The sequence below is a fragment of the Ixodes scapularis genome, unplaced genomic scaffold (assembly GCF_016920785.2).
Source record: "Ixodes scapularis isolate PalLabHiFi unplaced genomic scaffold, ASM1692078v2 PGA_scaffold6__148_contigs__length_123643588, whole genome shotgun sequence".
NCBI classification, from domain to species: Eukaryota; Metazoa; Arthropoda; class Arachnida; order Ixodida; family Ixodidae; genus Ixodes; species Ixodes scapularis.
The window spans coordinates 115,448,563-115,469,214 of record NW_024609881.1 but is presented as its reverse complement, the minus strand read 5'-3'; the positions used below and the strand labels follow the sequence as shown (position 1 = coordinate 115,469,214).

The window sequence follows — 20,652 nt, the reverse complement described above, 5'->3', positions numbered from 1 at the left end:
TGAAATGTTAGAAGGAAGTATTGGGAAAACTTGCAAGGTGCGAGAAATCAGTTAGCAGGTGTTGCACCTACGCCATAAGAGGTTTCTGTGGAAAAGGAAATTTGTCTCTGCATATTAAGAAACACGTGTCTAGTACGGGTCAATAGGATCTAACCAGTATAACGACAAATTGTCGTCAATCCGCGTGGGGTTTTAAGATTCGTATTTTCTGGTAATTCAAGGTATGAAGGGTAGAATAGTGAAATTAAGACCAAGACTGGTGAAGAGTTCTTTAAACTTCCACCGGTGCAGATACATTAAGCGCACAGCACGAGGAAAGTCTAGTCTAAACTTCTATTAAGAAAAAAGAAAAAGAAGCTTCAAAAGGGTTTTAAGTTTATACACGAGTCATTGTGCTGACGCTAGAACAAAGAGCCTCAGATCTCGCCTACTATTTTCGATGGGAGGCCATTACACTCCCGCGGGGCGCAGAGACAAAAACGGAAAGTTGTCTTTGGCAGAGCCTTCAGGACAAAGGCGTTCCTTCGACGGATGGAGTCTGGGAGGAGATTGGACGCTGGAAAAGGAACTACCTGGACGTCGGGACTGCGCTGACCGAGCACAAGCGAGTGGGCAGCGAGAACGGGAAACTCAGGACGGAGGTGAGGTCGCAGAATCTGTCAAAGGGAAAGGAAGAGGAAACGGTATACTGTCCTAAGTATAAACCATAGACCTGAGTCTCCAGACCCCGGCCCGCGGGCCGCTCCGCGGAAGTCTTCCGACAGGCCCCCGGCTGGTTGCGGTCTTTCCACCCAAGCCCGCGGTCTGCTGTCCGCTTCCGGCAAACCCGCTGCTAGCGGTGCTTAAAGAAGTGCGCCTTTGAAGGAACGGCGGCGCGAGGTGCTATAAGTGCACGAACTAAAATACCAGAAAGAACGAGAGAAACTGCATCGTAACAAGGGTCCTCTCGCCATATTATGAATTGAACGTTGTTATCACTAGCATTACCGTTCTTAGTCCCCTGCTCCAAATGTCTGTGTAACTCTGTTAAGATTTCAATTCCTTCTCACGTACTATATACATTTCGCTTAGTGTCCTGTCATAACGATTGCATATTGTCAGTATTAGTGTTATATTTCTCACTGGTCCTTCGCACTGCGCAAATATACCAAGGTTTCCATGCTCTTTGATTTATGCCTTGTGAGTTTTCTTGGCCGCTAGTGTTGTCATGTAAAGTCCTAATTAACTAGATGTTAAATTTTAATTTGGCGTATACATATTGATCCACCTTAGGGTTTTTAAGACTTACTCTAACATTAATTTCTGCGTTTAAATGTTTATGTAGGCTTAGTTTGTTTTTCTTTAATTGTGATTGCTCTTTTTTGTTTTTTCATCCCTCGAGATTGCGATAGAACGCTAATCTGGTCGCTTAGCCAAAACGTTTGGAGACCCCTGTTAAAGACCAGCACGCTATCTACAAGCACGTCCGCGTTTGCCTCTAACTGCAGGTGTGAGCAAAGCCCTTAGAAGAAAAAAAAATCGCGTATGATTTGTTCAATAAACATTTCAGAACACAAATCTGATAAGGCGTATTAAGGCTTATAGGAGGTACTGCTTGTGGAAGCAGCGTCAATGGACAGTTTCGTAACTGAATTCATCTGATAACCCTGGTTGGCGCAGGCTTGGGAAGTAATCCGTTAGATGTAACGGATTCATTATAATCCGTTACATTTTTCAAGTAATTTTGTAATGCCTCGTTACATTTTCGCGGCAGTTATTTGTAATGTAATTTTGTTACAAATGGTTGTAACGGATTACTTTATTTACTCCTTACTTTCTAAAAAAAAATATGAACATGAAACTGGAGCAATTTGAGCGGACAATTCAGCAGCATAAAGGTATAAAGTTCCGCGAAAAAAAAGCCAAAAAGAAAACACGATTTTTTTTTTTGGTATAACCGGTCATTAGAATTATTTGAAAAACGTGCGTGGCGTATACAAATATGTCAAAATCAAAGATCAAAAGGAAGACGTCGAAGAGGCGTTGTCTTTCTGATCTGTAATCTTGATCTGTAGTGCGCATGCTCAGTAGATGCTGCTACTGAAGTAACATGCGCACCGCTAGCCTTGTCTGCAGAATTCCAGGACTCATTTCCGGTGGAAGTAAGCTAGCGGAAGGGCGGCTGTGGTCGCAACTTCCGCTGCCTTGTCAGCTTACAGGTCAACGGACTGCACCCACATTCTTTCTCTTAAACGCAATATTTAATTTTTACAACGACTATTAGCGCCGAGATGTTTCGGTGGCGCCCTCTTATGGTTTCCATCCGTGACGTCACGACTGGGATTTGCCTCGCCGTGACGTCACCAGTTGTTATCCAGTCTATTCACCATCAGGTGCGACGACGAGTTCGGTGGTGTGTTTAAGAAGCACAGTGGAAGCTAGGAGCCATCGCAATCCGAAACTAACACCGTCAAAGTTGACAATCTGACAATGCTCATATGCCCATAGTTTGGCCAACCGTGCAAAGCTGACCGCAGCGACACTTTTGGTCGCGCACATCGCTAATAATAATTGCGGGCGTTTGAGCAATGGAAAGTAGTGCTGCAAGACATTTTTGTAAATATCAAAAACAAAATTTTTATCATTTTCTTGCTAACTGTACGGGAAAAGTAACGTGAAAGTAATATCTAACGTAACGAGTAAAGTAATCCGCTACTTTTCAGCGAAAGTAATTTGTGACGGTAGTCCATTACATTTGAGGCTCGGTAATTAGTAATTGTAATCCATTACATTTTTTTACAACTAGCGGGCACAAGTTTGGATGGGTGGTTGCACCCACATGCTGCGCTGTTCGCGTGCGCCGACGCTTCAAGTTCCTGTGCGTGCTTAGTGCTCACGCCTGATGAGGGCAAACGCTGACTTGTTTTGTAAACGGTGTGTCAGTCTATAAGATGAGCTATCGGGCCTAATTATATGTCTCGAATGTGCAGGCATTTGGGCCGTGCCCCACGCCGCTGCCAAACAATCTTTTTTTTTTTTTTTTTTTTTGAGGACGTTTAAAATAAAATCAAATTTTATGAAATGCTTTCGTCCACTTCATCGTAACGCTCGGTACACTATTGTAAACTTGTCACCTCCTGTCTTGGTTGTGATAGTCGCCTTCACTTTAAGAATCAGGACGTTTCTTCTTATGCGATTCGTTCTTCGGCATATTTAACGTCCAATGCTGCACTCCCATTAAATGCCCAGCGAAGCTAAGATGGCCGGGGACTCGCTAAACCCAGGGTTCCTTAAATAAAACCCGCGGGAACGTTTAACAAATATTATCCCATCAAATAATCCACCCACGACCGTCATAGTTTGTCCTCCAGTCGCCGTGAACAAGTGCAAAAGGTTGGCACGTCAATTTTTTCTATACTCGTTCGAGGTAACACGATTCTCAATGACGTCAACTTGGGCGCTTTAGGGCGAACGTGAACCGCGTCGTCTTGTTCGTGGTAATTACCTTATGACGATGAGAGAGAAAACAATGCTAATGTATCGGGGCTTTGCCGCTATTGACTGTAGCTTTCGTCGATGCACACTGTCACTTAATGGAGATCTTTAGTATTGCGTGTAGGAGCAAACGCAGGCGCTGTGCGTTACCGTTGGCGCTGCGTGCCCTACGCTGCCCATGCGCTTAGTCGCCATGCGTCGATCTGAGACACAGTTTGGGCTCGGCCATAGCCTTCCATATACTGACAAAGCCTGGCAGATCGCTCCGAGAAGCGGCCGCCGAAATGAAAAAGGAGGAGCGGCAGACAACGGATGAGAGCAGCGCCACGTGACTGGCGCCCCGCTGCGGCGATACGCCGAAACACACTTCTTCCATGGGAACAAGTGTGTTTCGCGGCCTCGCCGCTGCAAAAGCTGCGCGCTCACGTCTAGGTTCCCCGAGAAATGCCTCTCTGAAGCTCTGTGCTACCAGATCCTCGCGCGCCAAATCTGCGACTTCGGGCACTTTATGGTTCCGTCGTCGAACTGCCAGGCTTTTGGAGGCTATATGGCTCGGCTCACGCGTAGTGTGGAACACGCAATGCTAACGCAAATGCACAGTGCTTGCGTTGGCTGGTATAGGTAATACTAAAACTTGCTGAATCACGCCATTCGGCCCACGCCACTCGCAACGATCCTCAAACACTGGCACGGATGCTGTGTGACTGTTTCACTACGGGCGGGAATAATATGCGCTTCGTTTGTTGCTCCGGTCAGAACTGTAATATTTGCTGAAGTTGAGGCTTGGGCTAGTTGGTATAACATAATTGAAAAAAATAATAAAAACAGCGCAAAGGACGAGGGTCCAGGTGAAGAAAGACACAGACACAGCGGTGCATTCTTCCCATACTCAGTTTCATCCTCCGATGGACCGCGTATACGACGCTACGTGTCACCGACGCCGGTCTAAGGCCGCGTAAATGCGTCCTGTGACCTTTTTGTGACCTTCGCGAGGTTCAGAGTTCCACATTCACAGCGATGGATTGGCTGCAATCGTGATTAGCACTGGAATCGTGATTAGTGATTAACACGTTCGATATCGTTTCGCGACGCGTGGCATTTATACCCGCTTCCTTTCAGGTGGAACTGTTGCGCCGGGCCCTCAGAAAGTTGGAAGAGGACAAAGTGAACCTGATGCAGGCTGAGCGGGAGGTATGTTACTGTCTTTTAGCGTGATATGATATTTAGATAGTTGTTTGCCTAATGTATTCTTTCTGCTTTCAGCATTCATGTGGAAACATCGATAATTCTATGCGCGAAGTGTTTATTTGCTGGTGTGTTTAAAAGAATTGCTGCCGGATCGGCGACTGGCAATCTTGTTGTGGAATGCACGTTGCATAAGCACTGTGGAATATATAATGAGCAAAGGAAGTATTCACTGGCGGCCATAGCTGTGTGCGCGACTGCTGAGCACGTGCTGATGGCGAGCTTCCACAGTTCTTTTGTGACGTGCATTCCGCGCCCTCAAGATTGCCGGTCTTAGCAGCCTATTAATGTGGGCTCGTTCAGAGCATGCACTCTAGACATCACCCACAAATATGGCGCCCAGTGAATACTCCTTATTCACTGGCGACCATGCCTGTGTGCGCAACTGATGAGCGCGTGCTGTCAGCGAGCTTTCACAGTTCTTTTGCAACGTGCATTCCGCACCATCAAGATTGCCGGTCTTAGCAGCAGCCCATTAATGTGAGCTCGTTCTGAACATGCGCTCTAAACATCGCCCTCAAATATGGCGCCCAGTGAATGTTTGTCTTTGCGATTATGTCCTCCACGACTGTGCTTTGAAGTTTACGATGTGCGGCGTTCACTGGGAGGCATGCAGTGGAAACCGTATCCCCTAGATTCCTTTCAGAAATTGCTCGTAACAAAAAATTATGTCTGTATTTTTTTTATTTATCTACGCTTGGATCATGTCTATTGACGTACATAAACCTTGATAAGTGTAGATTTAATGAGAAGCAGAAATACCGTTGACCGCTGAATTTCACGAAAGTAAACTCCGTCAGTTGCCGAATGCACACTCTTTGAACAATTTGGAAGGGGAAAAGGGAGCATCTTGACCAAGAGGTTGGCCAATTGTCAACACCACGGCTTGAATAGGTACACACATTACGTTTCATATTAGTCACGGGGAAGGGCAAGTTGATTTTGCCTGTCAAACAGCTCACATTTATTTATTTATTTCGTCATTTATTTGTACACACTTCGACCTCCTTCGAGGTCGTTGCAGGTTGCAACACAGCTCACTGTAATGGTGAACAAAGGAAAGAAATAACACTCCTGAGAATAACAATTTAAATCTCTTGCACACATCAAAAAAAAGAAAGATGCATAATTGCTGAATCATTGCATGCAAGCTTACGCGGAGGCCCATCAACGTTGTTCCGCAGCTCAACCTTAAAATAATAATAATAGTGAGTATTCTTATATTGACATGTGCACAAACAATAAGGCCTTCTGTATGGTATATAACAAATATAACACTACTCTAAAAACAGAAAAAAAACAATATAGATATCCAATTTCGCAAGTGATATGGCACCGTGATTACCCCGAAATATTGCTGCAAACAAATTCTCCTAACCATGGTGGAATTTTGATTGTTATGGAAACTGAACTTTCTAAAACAATTAATAGAAAACTGAAATGGGACAATGTTTAAATGATGAAATCGTGTGAAAGATGTTCATACATGTAACGTTCTGTAAGTTCTATATTATCATTTTTAAATAGCTTTTTTTGTACCAGTGTCACGTTCTCCTTTACACACAGTACAACTTACCTCTTTCTGTGGAATGCGTATCCGGTGTGTTGCTGAATAGTGTTTTTCCATTCAAAGAATAGGTAATAATATAATACAGGGGTTAATCAATTTTACCGTTGCTTACTAAACGTTTGCCTGTATTGTTTTCTTTCTTTTTCGGGCGGTGCCAGCTAAAGGAGAAATGTGAAGGTCTGAAGCAAGAAGTGATCACCCTCAAGAAGGTCATCGAAGAGCCCAAGGTGATTATTGAGAGATATTCAAACAATGTATCTTGTAACGCCGTTGAAAGTTCTACAAAAGGCGGGAGTTTGAAAATATACGTGTATGTGTCTAACAGTACACTCTAAAAAAAGGGTTTATTATTACACCCTTTGTCCCATATATTACACCCCAAAACTTCAATTCGACGTACAGCGCCCTATAGTCGAACAGACGGCCTTGAATTTTACGTGGGGCTTGATAGCCGTGTGGTACAACTTATTCAAATAGCTAATGTAAGTGTTACTGACAAAAAAAGATAGTCGGGGTTTTCTTGACCCTACTGCAAAAACTCAGTGTCTTCTTTCCATGGTCTTTGATACGTACTTTAGCTATTACATAAGTTATATCGCACCGTTATCAAGCCCCTCGTCAAATTTGTGGCCGTCTGTTCGACTATAGGGCGCTGTATGTCGGACTGAAGTTTTGGGGTGCATTATATGGGACAAAAAGGTGTAAGGGGATACCCCCTCTTTTTCTAGTGATATATATATATATAATCCTTTACACCGTAATGTGTACTATTCGTATTATAATAGTATAGCCTAAGGTAGCACTTGTCTGATACTTAGAGCATTATGGTTACATTTTGGGCGTCTCTGGCTTCCGGTATTTGCCGAAAAACACCGATAAATGTACGTGGAATGCTCTTGACAGATCGGCAGAAAAATCAGCATAAAAAACCGGGTATAGTATATTCGGAAACCGTTATCGTAATAGAATGATTTGCGTTTTAATTTTAATTCGGATGTATTGTCGAACAAGTTCTATGCCGGAGTTGATTGCAATGCCAACATTGGTCATGATACCGCTGCCTTTTCGAAAACTTTTGCGATCAAAAATGACTCAAGCCAAGCAAATTAACACTCCTCATATTTATAGCGCTGCAGTTTTGCTCCCTTTTGCACACCGCTGTTCGCTGATTAGGTCCTCTCTTTCTTACCGATTTGATCTGCAGCTCAAATCGCGCAGGAGAAATTCTGCCTCCGTATTCACAGAAACGAATGGCGTCACTATATACAGTAATCAGTACGAACAACAAATTTGTTTTGACGTCACAAAAACAAAATGGGGCATTACCGTCTTTGTTTTTTAACCACAAGCCCCCGCCAAAAACAAAACTTCGCCAAACACCCAAAGGGTGAAGAGTCTCCCGCAGCCCTGATGTCGCAATAAACAATTAGGGAAAGAACTGCCACCTTTCGTTTAAGAAATAAATTATATGATTATGTTACAAACATGCTAAGCCTACACCTCCTACCGGTACAGGCCTAGCCAACAATCTAGCGGGTATGTGTATGTTAGCATGTTGGCCGACATGCTAAACGGCTGAAGGTTTAACAAACATGGTAAGCCTGTTACCAGTGCAGGAAATTTGCAAACATGCTAAAAAGTTCAGGCATGTTAGCAAATGCGCTAACAGGTCTAGGATTACTAAACATGCTAATCCTGCACTTGCTATCAGGGTATGCTTAGCAAAGATATACAACATACGTAGGCACGTCAGCAAAAATGCTACCAGTATAGGCCTTGAAGATATACTAACACGTGTTGGCATGTTTAGGAATTATAATAACAGATGTATGCTTAGCAAACTTAGGAAGTCTACATCTGTTACGAGTGTACTAGTAGCAAGCTAACTAAGCCTACACCTTGTACTACAGGGTGTCTTAAATAGCGGCCAGGCTCTTTAAGTCGACCGCAAAATACGGTTTCTTAGCCTATCGCGCTACGATTTTGTGCAGCGTTGCCCACAGATGGTGCATTTTTCTATAACATTTGGAAAGAGCCTATTGTTTGAAGACCGGTGGCTTCGTAGCGTTTCCATAGGACTTACGCCTTAAACCGTTTTCTTTTTTTACTTTTTCCTCGCGTAAGTTCGTTTTTTTGTAAATTGTATAGAAAATACTTTTAGCCTTTTCACTTTGGTGAAAAAGGAAGACCAGCGAAGCTGTACTATAGTTGGAATGAAGTAATGGCCGGCCGCAAGTCGGCAAGGCATAGTGGAAAGGCTGGAAAGGTTGCGCCATCTATGAGCGACGGCGGCAAGTGGACACCCGGCAAACACAACACTCTGGACAGCTACCGCCATCTATGAGCGACGGCGGCAACCAGAATTTTGTGTCGACATTTCTTTGCCGGGGACACGATCCAGGGGAAACTAGCCTTTAACAGCTCCGCTCTAAAAGTGGACCACCTGTGAGTCACGCTGACCAAAATCTGAACGCGATAGCTTAGAGAACCGATTTTTGCGGTCGATTTTAACTGCCTGGCACCCCGTAGCGTGTTCTTAGCAAAATGTGTAGGCTTAGTAAACATATTAAAAGCTGTAGGCTTAGCAAACGTGAAAGTCTACACCTGTTATGTGGTATACCTACCACGGCACTGCATGTTTGCGACGTAGTGCCACATGGTCCGCGTTCCCGTTTTCCAGACGTCGTCGAAGACTTCAGACACGGAGGACAGCGACCAGAGTGACGCGCAGGCGACCGACTCGGGCCGCTCCAGTTTCCTGGAGTACTCGACGGAGACCGAGCAACCCGCCGGCGAAGAAGTGATCATCGACATACCCACGATACGGCCCCCGGCCGGGTTTCAGTCGGACAACGAAGAGCTGTTGCTGGAGGAGAAGCGGGCCCTGGCCTCGCTCAAGGTTCGTATATATGTCTTGCCGGTCTAGGGACATTTGGTAGCTCACTTAGTTAGGTCATATATTGGCAAATAAATATACGAGGATATTAAAAAAAGAAGGAACAGATTTCAAATTTCTGTTTCAAACAATCTGTAAAACGCAAACACACATTCCGCACCTCACTGAATGAAGGACATTTTATAGGTCCAGTGATGTGCGGAATGGTTATGGGGCAACAAAGCATTTGCTGCCACACAGTCATGCCTTATCAACCCATACAAAAATGGTCTATGGACGTCTATGGAAAATCCTATGGTGAGCTATCACCTTTTATGGCCCTCTATGGTCAGCCATTAGAAACCATAAAACACGCTTTAGCCACCTATAGAAAAATGTATGTCTTCAAAGCTTTAGAATCTCGACCATTCCGATTTCTATACCTGGCTATAGAATAATTTATGACTACGCAGCTATAGACTCGCGACTATTCAATACTCTTTAGCCAGCTATAGAAATATGTATCTCCCTGATGCTATAGATTCGCGACTATTGAATGTGCTTTAGCCGGCTATAGAGTGGCGTATGTCCCCAAATCTATAGAATCGCGACCATTGAATTTTCTTTAGCCTACTCTATAGCGTTTTATGTCACCAAAGCTATAGGCCTTTGACCTTTCAATGTTCTTTAGCCGGCTATAGAATGGTGTATGTCCCTAAGTCTATAGACTCGCGACCATCGAACTTTCTTTAGCCGTCTCTATAGTGTTTTATGTCACCAAAGCTATAGGCCTCCGGCCATTCAATGTGCTTTAGCCGACTATAGAGCGGTGTATGTCCCTAAATCTATAGAATTGCGACCATTGAATTTTCTTTAGCCGACTCAATAGTGTTCTATGTCACCAAAGTTATAGCCCCCGATCTTACAATCTGCTTTAGCTGGCTATAGAGGGATGTATGTCTCCCGAGCTATAGACTCGCGACCATCCAATTTTTTTAGTCGGCTCACTGGTTTGCTTCGGCTATAGGCCCGCGACCCTCTTTTTTCTTTTTTTTTTTTACTGCAGATGTACCAAAGTGGAAGAGAGTCATTCATGCGCTCGATCGGGGCGAGAATTTTCTTCAGCCAGGTTAACGGGGCGTACGTCGCCGAGGCTATACGCCCGCAATCACAAAAGCGTCCTTAGCTGCCTATAGGTCTATTGCAGTTTTGCCGGCTGCTTTCCCTGCGCATTGCCTTATTTCGGCGTTGACGTCATCTCAATCTTCCGTTTTTTAGCTCTAATTATCTGTCGTTTCCAGTGTATTTTGTAAGTATATGTATTTCGTAGCGCGCCTTCTACTTTGTCCGTGTCCCTGCCATGTTTGTATTTCTTTCTGCCTGCTGTGTTAAATATATTTAATGTTTTTTTGTTTTTTTTTTGTGTATATTTCGTCGCTCTCGACGCGGCGTCAAGAACGCTGCTTACGCCACTACAGAGGTGAGCTTTACTCTTGCCACGACGGTTTATAGCGCTATAAAGCCGTCTATTGGACTCGTATAAAGTCTCGAGAGGGCGGTTTCGAATGCCGGTGCACATGTCATCGGTGTAGGTAGAACAACGACGTAGCAATCGCGACGCGAGTGCTGACTGCGCCTCGATCTAACCGGCCGCGCTCGCTCTGTGGAAATGTAAGCTTGGGACTCTCGAGCCCCGTTAGCTTACTGAAGATGCAAGACACTACTTGGTCGTCGCGAATCCTTTGCCCTTCGAATGGCTTCGAAGCCGTTCCTGCGCCCGGCGTATACCCTACGCAGCGTCCTCCAACAACCTTTCGCACAGCATCGGAACCCTCCGTCTGCGAGCGCCGGCGGTTCGCCGTCGCGGGGATTATGTTCGCGGGAGTTCATGTTCGCGGTGTTTCATGTTCACCGCAGGAGTTCATAAAATGCTTCCATTCAAGTCGCAACGATAAATCGTCGGCGCTCGCAGACTGCCAGTAGGCTCCAGAAAGGTTTCGATGCTGCGCGTGCGGTCGCTGATAGGCGCTGCTGCCTAGGGTACGCCGAGCACTGGAACGTTTTCGCCGGCGTTCGCAGGTCAAAGAATCTCAACGACAAAGCAGCGTCCTGCATCATCAGCAAGTTAACGCTGCTCGAGAGTCCCACGCTCGAGAGTCCCACGCAGTCGTCTCTCATTTCGCGATTGCTGCGTCGTTGCTCTGACTAAACAATTCACAGTTCTCTCGAGACTTCATGAGCGTTAAATCGACGCGCCTATAGCGCGATAGAGTGTAGTGACAACAAAAAAGCTTACCCCGGCAGGGGCGTAAGCAGCGGTGCAATGTCCGTCAACGCCCATGTCGAGAACGGCGAAATATGCAAAAAATAACAGCCAAAAAAAACAATTAATATCATTAGGCACGCGCTACCCTAGGTGCGTCCTATTATCTTTCTGTTCTGCGAATTCAACAAATCAGCAAGCGCTGTGGCTAATTTTTCTTCTTTTTCTTTAAATTATGAGACATTAAGCTCATTGGAGCTTCTTGGAGCACACATCCCCACCATGAGTCATCATGGTGCTCAGAGATTGTAATTGATGGCAGTGATATAGACTGAACTCACGGATGAAAAACGTATTACGGCACAAATTTCTTAAACCACGCAATCATAGATGCCACAACGATGCAAAGATTCCCAAAATGGAAGTTTAAAAACGCGATCCTAACAGTGTACACAAAATTCAAAAGTGCTTGGTAAAAAAAAAATATATATATATATATATATATTTATTTATTTATTTATTTATTTGTTTGCGGACATCCTGCGCAAAGAAAAAGTGTTCGCCATTAATTATTCATTTTGAATTAGAGTGTGGGCTAAAAGGCGTAAAATATGATATCTTCAAACATGCCTCGTTTTGGGTCACTTCTGGGAAGTGCAGCTTTAGAAAGAAGTCCAAAAGCTGGGAGGCCTTCATAGAGCTGTCCTGTTCACTCGGTAGTGACAGCAGAGTAGACGCTATGCGTGTTTGAGGCCAATCATGTCTCCGGTTAGGGTCCTGTGACAACTGTCTCGAAGCTGGTGATAACGCTGGACACGGCACCTGCCTTAAGCCCAAGGCCACACATAGCATCCACTGCACTATCAACCTTGGCTCGAACTGTCAACAGGATATAAGTGACACATTCTCTCGCTGTGTTCATTGTTGGTGTGCCCCTGAGGATTAGTCTTTGTGATCGCACCCCCGTTCTGGCCTTGAAGGAGCTCTGCTTTTCAATTTTTCTGTTTTCTCTCTCTCCCTAAGCTAAAAGCATTGCAGAAGGTGCGGACTCGGCGGACCAATCAATCGTAGACTTTATATCGCTTCACTCCGCTCTGTGCGCAAGTAACGGAAGGAGCGTGATCACGTGGTTTGACGGATGACGTAATAGCCGCTGCCAATCCCTGAATGAGGCTGCTTGCGGACCTAGTTTCGCGTGTCGTGCGGCCCGCGGGGCTGCTGTGGATTTCGCTTCTATGTTAAAAGGTATCCCGATCGAAAAGTCCTACCCGTATGTCGGCAACAAGCGATTTCTTCAAAGAAGCCCAAGACATTCTTGTGATGCGTTCAGTGTTCGGTTCGACAAATGACAGCTTGTGCTACATCGTTGTGAATCTTCACGGATCCCTTCCTTCTCGGTTTTGTGTTTGAGTGGTTGGTCTGCAGTACCCGTGTCGACGTATATTTCGGATTACATCTTTCAAGTCCGGTATTTTGAACGTAAGTGCGCTGCAACCTACTCGGCGACAATTGACCGTTCTGTAGTGTCTATCTCCTGGCAGTGCCTATCTTCTGACAGCTGGGAGAATAATTTCCCCGTAATTCTACCGCAGTCGCCTGCCATTAGCTCTCTGAAATCATGTGAAAATTGTAGTTAGAATACTGACATTCTTATTCTCTCTGCGTTTGGTGAAAAGACGTTTCATGGACACCTTTTCGAGGATAGACGCTTCATGGACACACGTTTAGTCGGCACTCGTTACGCGAATTGCACGCTGCAGGGGCGCGTGCTCACCGACTCAGCCCACCCGTTCACGCCACTTCTTGGCAAATCATTACAAAAAAAAATATATTTTGAGTTGTTTATAAACGTCACGTGTTGATGAAACGATCTCAATGAAACGTCTTTTGATAAACTGATTGCAGCGCCAATGAGTGGCGACTGGCATTAGAATTTCGGGGTGAAGGAGGGGGGGGGGGGGATTCGGCCGGCTGCCGGGGGACTAGACACTACCCAGGAATTCCCTTTGGTTCTTGTTTGCTTTACAATATTCTCAGTTGTATAACAGCTCAGTAGTACCTCTTCACATAGTAGAGATTGCTTAGTGTGTGCTTGTCTACAGAATGGGCTGTGTGTAATAAACTTCTAGGAGATTTGAAAACAATACCTTGTGTCTGTTTACCTGTGATTTTGCAAACACCTGAGTGAGTGCATTTGTTTTTTGTTGTTGTTTTGTTGAAATGTTAGCTTTTTGTTTTAAATGGGGCTATGAAGTTCGGCACGTCTCACAAGGTTTTTTTTAAAGATGTCCACTGACAACAAATAATTTGTTTCACATTTCATACGATTGCGGTAAAAAGAAAAACTACAGGCAGCTATGGCACGATGGTAAAGAGACTCATAAGACGAGATATAGAAGAAGCTATAGCAAACCATACAGAGAGCAATAGGCAGCTAAAGAAATCATAGAAAAAGCCATAGGCAGCTATTGCACGGTGTCTAAAAAGATCCATAGAGTAAGCCATAGAGATCTCTATAGCAGACCATAAAAGATGCTGTAGGCGGCTAAAGGGACCATATGAAATGCTATAGAAAGCTGTAGCACGATGGGTATAGAGAACCATAAGACGAGCTATAAAATGAGCTATAGCGGACCATACAAAGGGCAATAGACGGCTAAAGAAACCGTAGGAAAAGCCATAGGCAGCTATAGCACGGTGTCTAAAAAGATCCATAAAGCAAGCCATAGAGATCTCTATAGCAAACCATACAATATGCTATAGGCGGCTAAAGGGACCATATGAATTGCTATAGAAAGCTGTAGCCCGATGGGTATAGAGAACCATAAGACGAGCTATAGAATGAGCTATAGCGGACCATACAAAGGGCAATAGACGGCTAAAGAAACCGTAGGAAAAGCCATAGGCAGCTATAGCACGGTGTCTAAAAAGATCCATAGAGCAAGCCATAGACATCTCTATAGCAGACCATACAAAATGCTGTAGGTAACTAAAGGAACCAAAAGAAAAGCCATAGGCGGATATAGCATCCTTTCTAAAGAGACCCATAGACTAAACCATACCGAATTCAATAGCGAAATTTCCATTGAAAAAGCTATAGACAACTATAGGGGAGACCATAGGGAAAGCTATAGACAGCCATAGAAACGGCTATAGCTAATTGGGCCAATTTGCTATAGCCGGCCATACAAAGGATTTTCTATAGCCGACCATAGACCATTTTTGTATGGGAAGACAAACGCGAATTTGTAAAAAAAAAAAAAAAAATATTGATCTGATATTTTTAGAAGATTCTAAGACGCGTCTTCAGCATAACCTTGCCGGACAAATATCTGCTTCATTTATATCACTAAGTATCAGTGCGATATATTGCCGAACTATCAGCTATCTTTTATCTTTCATTTAAACGCCAAGAAAATATCCCTAAGTATTGACGCGTCATCGGCCACAATTAGAAAGGAGTCATTCCTGAAATTATACAGGTATATTTCAGGGCTGTAACTATTAAAAAGCATTATTCGTTCAGCTTTTTCATCACTTATAATGGAAAAACCATGATCCTTTATTAATATAAAATTTTTTGCAACGACACTCAAATGCTTGGCCCATGATGGAAAAGAACGGTTGGACAGGGTGCCCGTTTGATCTTGAGGTAGGCGATGGCGCTAAAATTTCTGCAACAGTTGACCGATTGAACCACGTATTTTGATCCGCCTATAAATAACGCATAAACTTTTTTTATGTTTGCAATGTTTGTTTACTTTGTTGTATCTAAAAACTACGTATATTTACTTGCACTCAAGAGGGTTCGAAAAGAAACAATTCTCATCTGTTCTTCTCCCCTCCTCACTGACATTTAAAACTCACCAGAAACTAATCATCTAGAAATTCATAAAATCCATCACCACTACCACAGATCTCGAGCACTCCAGTCCCGAAGGCGGAGTGCACCCTCCCGAGCAGTGCCAGGGGTGACGCCACCAAGGACGACATCGGGTGGAACTACCCGGCCCTTCCGGAACCCCGCCTGATGATTCCGCGAAGCGCGAGGACACCCGACGAAAAACCCCGGGTCGTCGGGGTCCACCGCTTCGTCGACTCCGGCAACCCGGTCTTGCGACGCCGAAGCAAGTCTGAAGACCGCAGAAAACTCCACCAGCAGCCGGAGTCGACGCACGAGATTATCAGCAACGGAATCCTCCTGGACCACAGCGGCAAGGACGTGTCCGTCTGCAATCCAGGCGTCCCGCAGTCGAAGCCTCAGGACCCCAGAAGGCTTAGGGCCCGCACTCCTTCTGACCTCATGGTGCGGGCAAAGTCTCAAGAATTCAAGAAACCCAGCGCGAACGTCTCGGAGCCTCAAAAACACGGGAGTGGCGACTTGCCCCAGCTTCGGGAAGGGTACAAGGGGAACTCCAAGCCTACACAAGCCGTCGCCAGGGCGAGTAGCGCGTGCCGGAGGGCAGCGTCTGCGGAAGTCATCGAGCAAGATGGCGATCCGAGCGATGCATCATCATTTCCGGCGGCGTTCGCTGCTTACAAGACCAATTTCATTCTCCGCGGGCACGGCAACTGCGGCCTGTACTCCGGCAACACTGCAAATAAGAATGGCGGCGCCAAGGAAGTTCCTTGCAGCAGTTCGACGTCAACGGTCCCCTGCGCGAGCGACACCATGAGTTCTGTGGTCCACCGCGAGATCGCCGACGCCGTTCGACAAATCGGTGGCTGGCTTTAGCGAGTCGTATGTTGGAGATTCAGTTCTTCGCCGTTTCTTGTGGTCTTTGAGTGGACTCTGCTACGCGTTAAGTATATATACCGTCCGTCACTTCACCATGGTCGCATGACGAGTCTATCCATCATTCATATACCGTCAAAAGATAGGGCACTTAAAACTGGAGGTCTCCGTATGAAAAAGCTTCTGCGCCAATCGTTGGCGAAGGGTCTCTTGTAAATGTGTCTGTGCGCGTTCGTGAAGTGTTCAAAATGTACTGAGGTCAGCATGCTCCAAAACTAGCACATGGGCACCATCTCATTTGCTTGAGGATACTGGTTATTAGTAAGCATTCCAGCTGCTTCATCTTACATGCAGTCCGAAGAAAGTTTTGCGGAGAGGTTCCGATCATGGGCCTGGTAACTTCGCTTCAACAATCAGTCCTAACTCCAAGTCGAGTTGAAGGCAAAACTCATTTGGGTCTATGCTTGACACGGCGTAAAGCATTTGCGTTCCTTACCAAAGTCAATTGGTTGAGCGAAACGTTTGCTGAACTAGTTGAAAAGAAGCGGAACATGTTTGTATTCCCGGTGAACTTTGACTATGGCTTGCCACTGATATAAAATAATGGCAGGTTATAGGACTGATAATTTGTCTTTCTGTCGAAAGTATCGCTGTTTGGGCTCATTACGGTTTGCAAATTTGTACTTCGTTTGTTGCGGTCTCTATGATTAAAAAAATAGTAATTCTCACATGTGAGCAGCATAACGGCAGCACTTTATTTTAAAGATTCAGCACCATACTTCGAATTTATAAATAATGACATAAACCAGCGTAATTATTTCAATGTGCACACAGTGACTTTATATGAGGCCATTCTTAACACTGTTATCGACAGTCATTTGAAAAAAGGCTGTCTTTAGAATACGGATTGTTTTTGTTTCTTAAAGGTTAGCACGCATAAGTTCCGTTGAGCATTTTTATCTTCCACTCTTGCCACTTCTGTAATTTATACGACTACCACCTGTTTTTATGAATTTGCTTTGATTTGACTTTGTCGCAGAAAAGCCCACAAAAATATACATAGGTTCCTTTGTTAAACCTCTCCTTACGGTACCTTAACGACCATCGGCAACTTGTCTAGCCGATCGGTGCTTTAGCACCAGAGAAAAACACCTTTAATCATTTCAGATGTTACCAGATACCATTAAAACAATTGTGGGTGGTCATAGCGTGGGAAAACAAGTACCAGCCATTATACCTATTTCAGTAATCCTGATCAGAACCAAACTTGTCAAACTGGCCCAGACTTAAACATTTACTTTTTAATGTCTCTTTCTGTGCGCACTTGAAGTCATTTCGCAAGCTTCTTTTTAATGAATCACAATAACGTCTACCGTCGTTCCTTACCCTATGGGGTCCTATTTATGTTACATGTTTTAAATCCAACTCATCCCAGCATCTCACCACTTCACAATGTGAGGCTCCAGGCACTATATTACCGATGCTGACTAGAGGCAGCAGCTCAAGGCAGTTTAAAAAGCTAGGAGCTGGACCCATCCTCACCATGGTGCATGAAAAGCGCGTCTCCGACATGTGTGTACCGATTCCTAAAAAGTGATTCCTCGAAGTTCCCCCTGACAACGTCATAGAAGTGCCCCAATGTCGCCGGTCGCGATCCTGGCGGTGTCACAACAGCGATGGTGGATGTAGCAGACGCCTGTTCCGCTGCAGGTCTCCCTCCAGTGTAACAGTCCACGGAAGCTTCGACAGCCAGAAGTTGGGACGCCGCGACAACGGCGACACTCACGTTTGCTCGTGCTTTTTGCCCACCAACCACCAGGATCGCGACATCCGACAACATTACACGCCAGCTTCCGTGACGTCATTGGGTGCCACTTCAAAACCACTTTTGATGTATCGGCAAGCTAGGATGCGTAACACACCAATCAGAGACGCCCTCTAGGCACCATTAATGTCGACGAGTCATACTCATTAAACTCGTAATCCAAAGCGTCATTAGATTAATTTAACATTGCTTCCATCTAAGAAACCAGAGAAGGGGAGGAAGAGGTCTTCAAAACGTGATGGCACTTGTTTCTTGTACATACATGTCCGGAGGCTGTACTGGGAGTAACTCCAATTCTCGTCACCCTCTTGGCAGCCTCGTGTGCCCTTATTTAAACATGTTTTTTTGTACACAAATGTGCTCGATGTTTTCACGAGTTCTTCATGTTTCGGTGTTGGGTTTCTTTTTGTTGGTGCTGCTCTTCCTCGTGTGTGGTGTTGAAGATCTCTCTTTATCGTGGTGGTGTGTTTTTGCACCTGGCGTCTGGAAGAGGCAGCGATCCGTTAAGGAGGTAGTCAATTTCCATGGACTCAATTGACTTCCTTCTTAATTTGACACTTTGGCTTTTGGACCGGTTTTTAACTCTTCTGTTTTTCTTCTTTCAGGAGAGCGGGGAGTGTAGTTTAAGGAAGCAATTCTTGTTTCGATTTTACTTGGTTTTGTGCAGTGCTTCCCGTTGAAATAAAAGAAACAGGTCGCGATTTTCCTTGGGAACAATAGGCATTTTTTTTGTTTTGAGCGCGATGTCGAAACTGAGGAATAAAGGTGATGCAAAGTTTGATCTTGGACACTTTCTTCTTGTCATTTATGAGATCGGTGTTCTGAGAAAATAAGAATAAGGATATCGTATGATAAAATTAACAACACGTTGTTTTATTTCCTGGACGATGATGGTCCTACAAAACACACATTTCAGTTTCTGTCTAGTTGTTAATCAGGCTTTTATATTCGCTCAGGTTTGTCTTTTAAAACTGGAATCGTGACCTTTTCGACCAGAGCGGTGACTCAAAACAAAATAATTCATGCAATTTAAGCATTAAAGTCACAGTCAAGCACGAATCCGGATATTTTTTTTTTAATCGGGCCATGCGATTTTGGTTTTTTTGCACACCGCACCGATAGCGAATCGCTTATATTAATTGCGAGTAAACTACTAATTTACTCTAACCTGAGTGAAAAAATACGACTTTTAATATCAAGTAAATTAAATTTATTTGATTTAAATCGGGCATATTAAATTTTAATCAGATTTGTTTGATTTGAAGCATTGTAACCAGAAATAACAAAAAAAATATTTTATATCACTCTATTCATTTTTAAGCGTGACCGATTGATTGATTATTCCCTTCGATCACTGAAAATAATACGGAAGAAAGGTTTTCTTCATTTAAACTTCTAAGTAGTAGTTTGAATAACAACTTGTTATTGATTTAAGTTCTCCACACTAGAACAAAAGCAGCTATGTTTTTTTTTTAATTAGCTAAGCACCGGCATTTGCTTTGTTTTCGCGTTTTGATTTTCGTGTTTATAGGCATTACTTTTTTTATTTTACATATTGATTTGCTTGCAGTAATGTATTATATAGCTGAAAAACGAAGCGGAACGTTGAAAAAAAAGCTTTATGATATGATTTTCTTAGTAGAGTTAGCGTACGATCCGCTTTAAATCTTTATTGCTTGATTATTTCATTTACATACAAAACAAGTGAACATAGAAAGCATGAAATGATATACGAACAGTAAATAAAAAAAGTATTTTGGGGATTACTTTTTGCGGGAATGGTTTGATTTAAATAACCGTATTTTCCGGGCTATAGTCGGCGGACTATGCATGTTTAAAAGTTGAAATTTTAGGCTGTGCGGAGGATCTACACGGGCGGATTACACAGGGCATTTGTTTTTCAAGATCGTTCATTATGACGAGAGGCGACGAAACTTGTGAATGATGATTTATGTATTGTATAGCCTTCTCTTTGAGTTAAGAAAGTAGACTTTTGTCAAGGTGTGCCGCCGTGCATGAGAAGATATTCATTTGGACTAAGCACCAGGTGCAGACTGTGCCCGGTGCGCGGACTACGCACCAAGTGCGGACTATTTAAGCAAAAACTTTAGTTTTTACCTCAAATTTGCCTTGGCGGAGTATACATCGGGTGCGGACTAGAGCCCGGAAAATACAGTAATTACAGTAAACCTGGTGTGATTAAAATCACAATTTAGATCATTTTGATTTTCATTTTTAACCTTGACTCTAATGGAGTATGAAGCACATATAGGTAGTGTTTTAATCTGAAAAAAAAAATGATCGAAATACAAGCTCGGCTATTGTAGTGTGACCTGCATTCCGTCCTTATTAAAGTTTACCCGTTCCAAAATTTTCATTGACTCTCCATGCCCACCTTCCACAGTGCTGTCTATTAGTGAGCGCCTGAAACACTTGTGTAATCACAACCAATGCCTAAAAATTGTCATAAGTGTAATCGTGCCTTCGCTTTCCCTCAGAAATAGGATTAAAAACTTTTCAAGAAATATTAAAAATATCTTTATTAAACGCTACTCGACATCAGAGTCTACCATTAATAGTAGGTGGGGTCGTCGGTAGGTCTGGCTAAATGGCTCATCTGCATAGTGAGCCTCTGTCGCCCAACCTCAAAGGTGAGAAAACTCGT

General features: G+C 44.0%; 1 protein-coding gene across 1 annotated transcript in view; it reads left to right on the top strand.

Moving 5' to 3' along the window:
* The window catches only part of LOC8032736, an 89,689-nt gene extending 70,916 nt beyond the window's left edge, over positions 1-18,773 (top strand). The window contains exons 8-12 of the mRNA XM_029985805.3: positions 501-641; positions 4,594-4,665; positions 6,448-6,516; positions 8,970-9,188; positions 15,344-18,773. Coding sequence (XP_029841665.2) covers positions 501-641; positions 4,594-4,665; positions 6,448-6,516; positions 8,970-9,188; positions 15,344-16,162 — 1,320 coding nt within the window. The 3' untranslated portion in view covers positions 16,163-18,773. The remainder of the gene's footprint in view (positions 1-500; positions 642-4,593; positions 4,666-6,447; positions 6,517-8,969; positions 9,189-15,343) is intronic.
* The last annotated feature ends 1,879 nt before the right edge of the window (positions 18,774-20,652 follow it).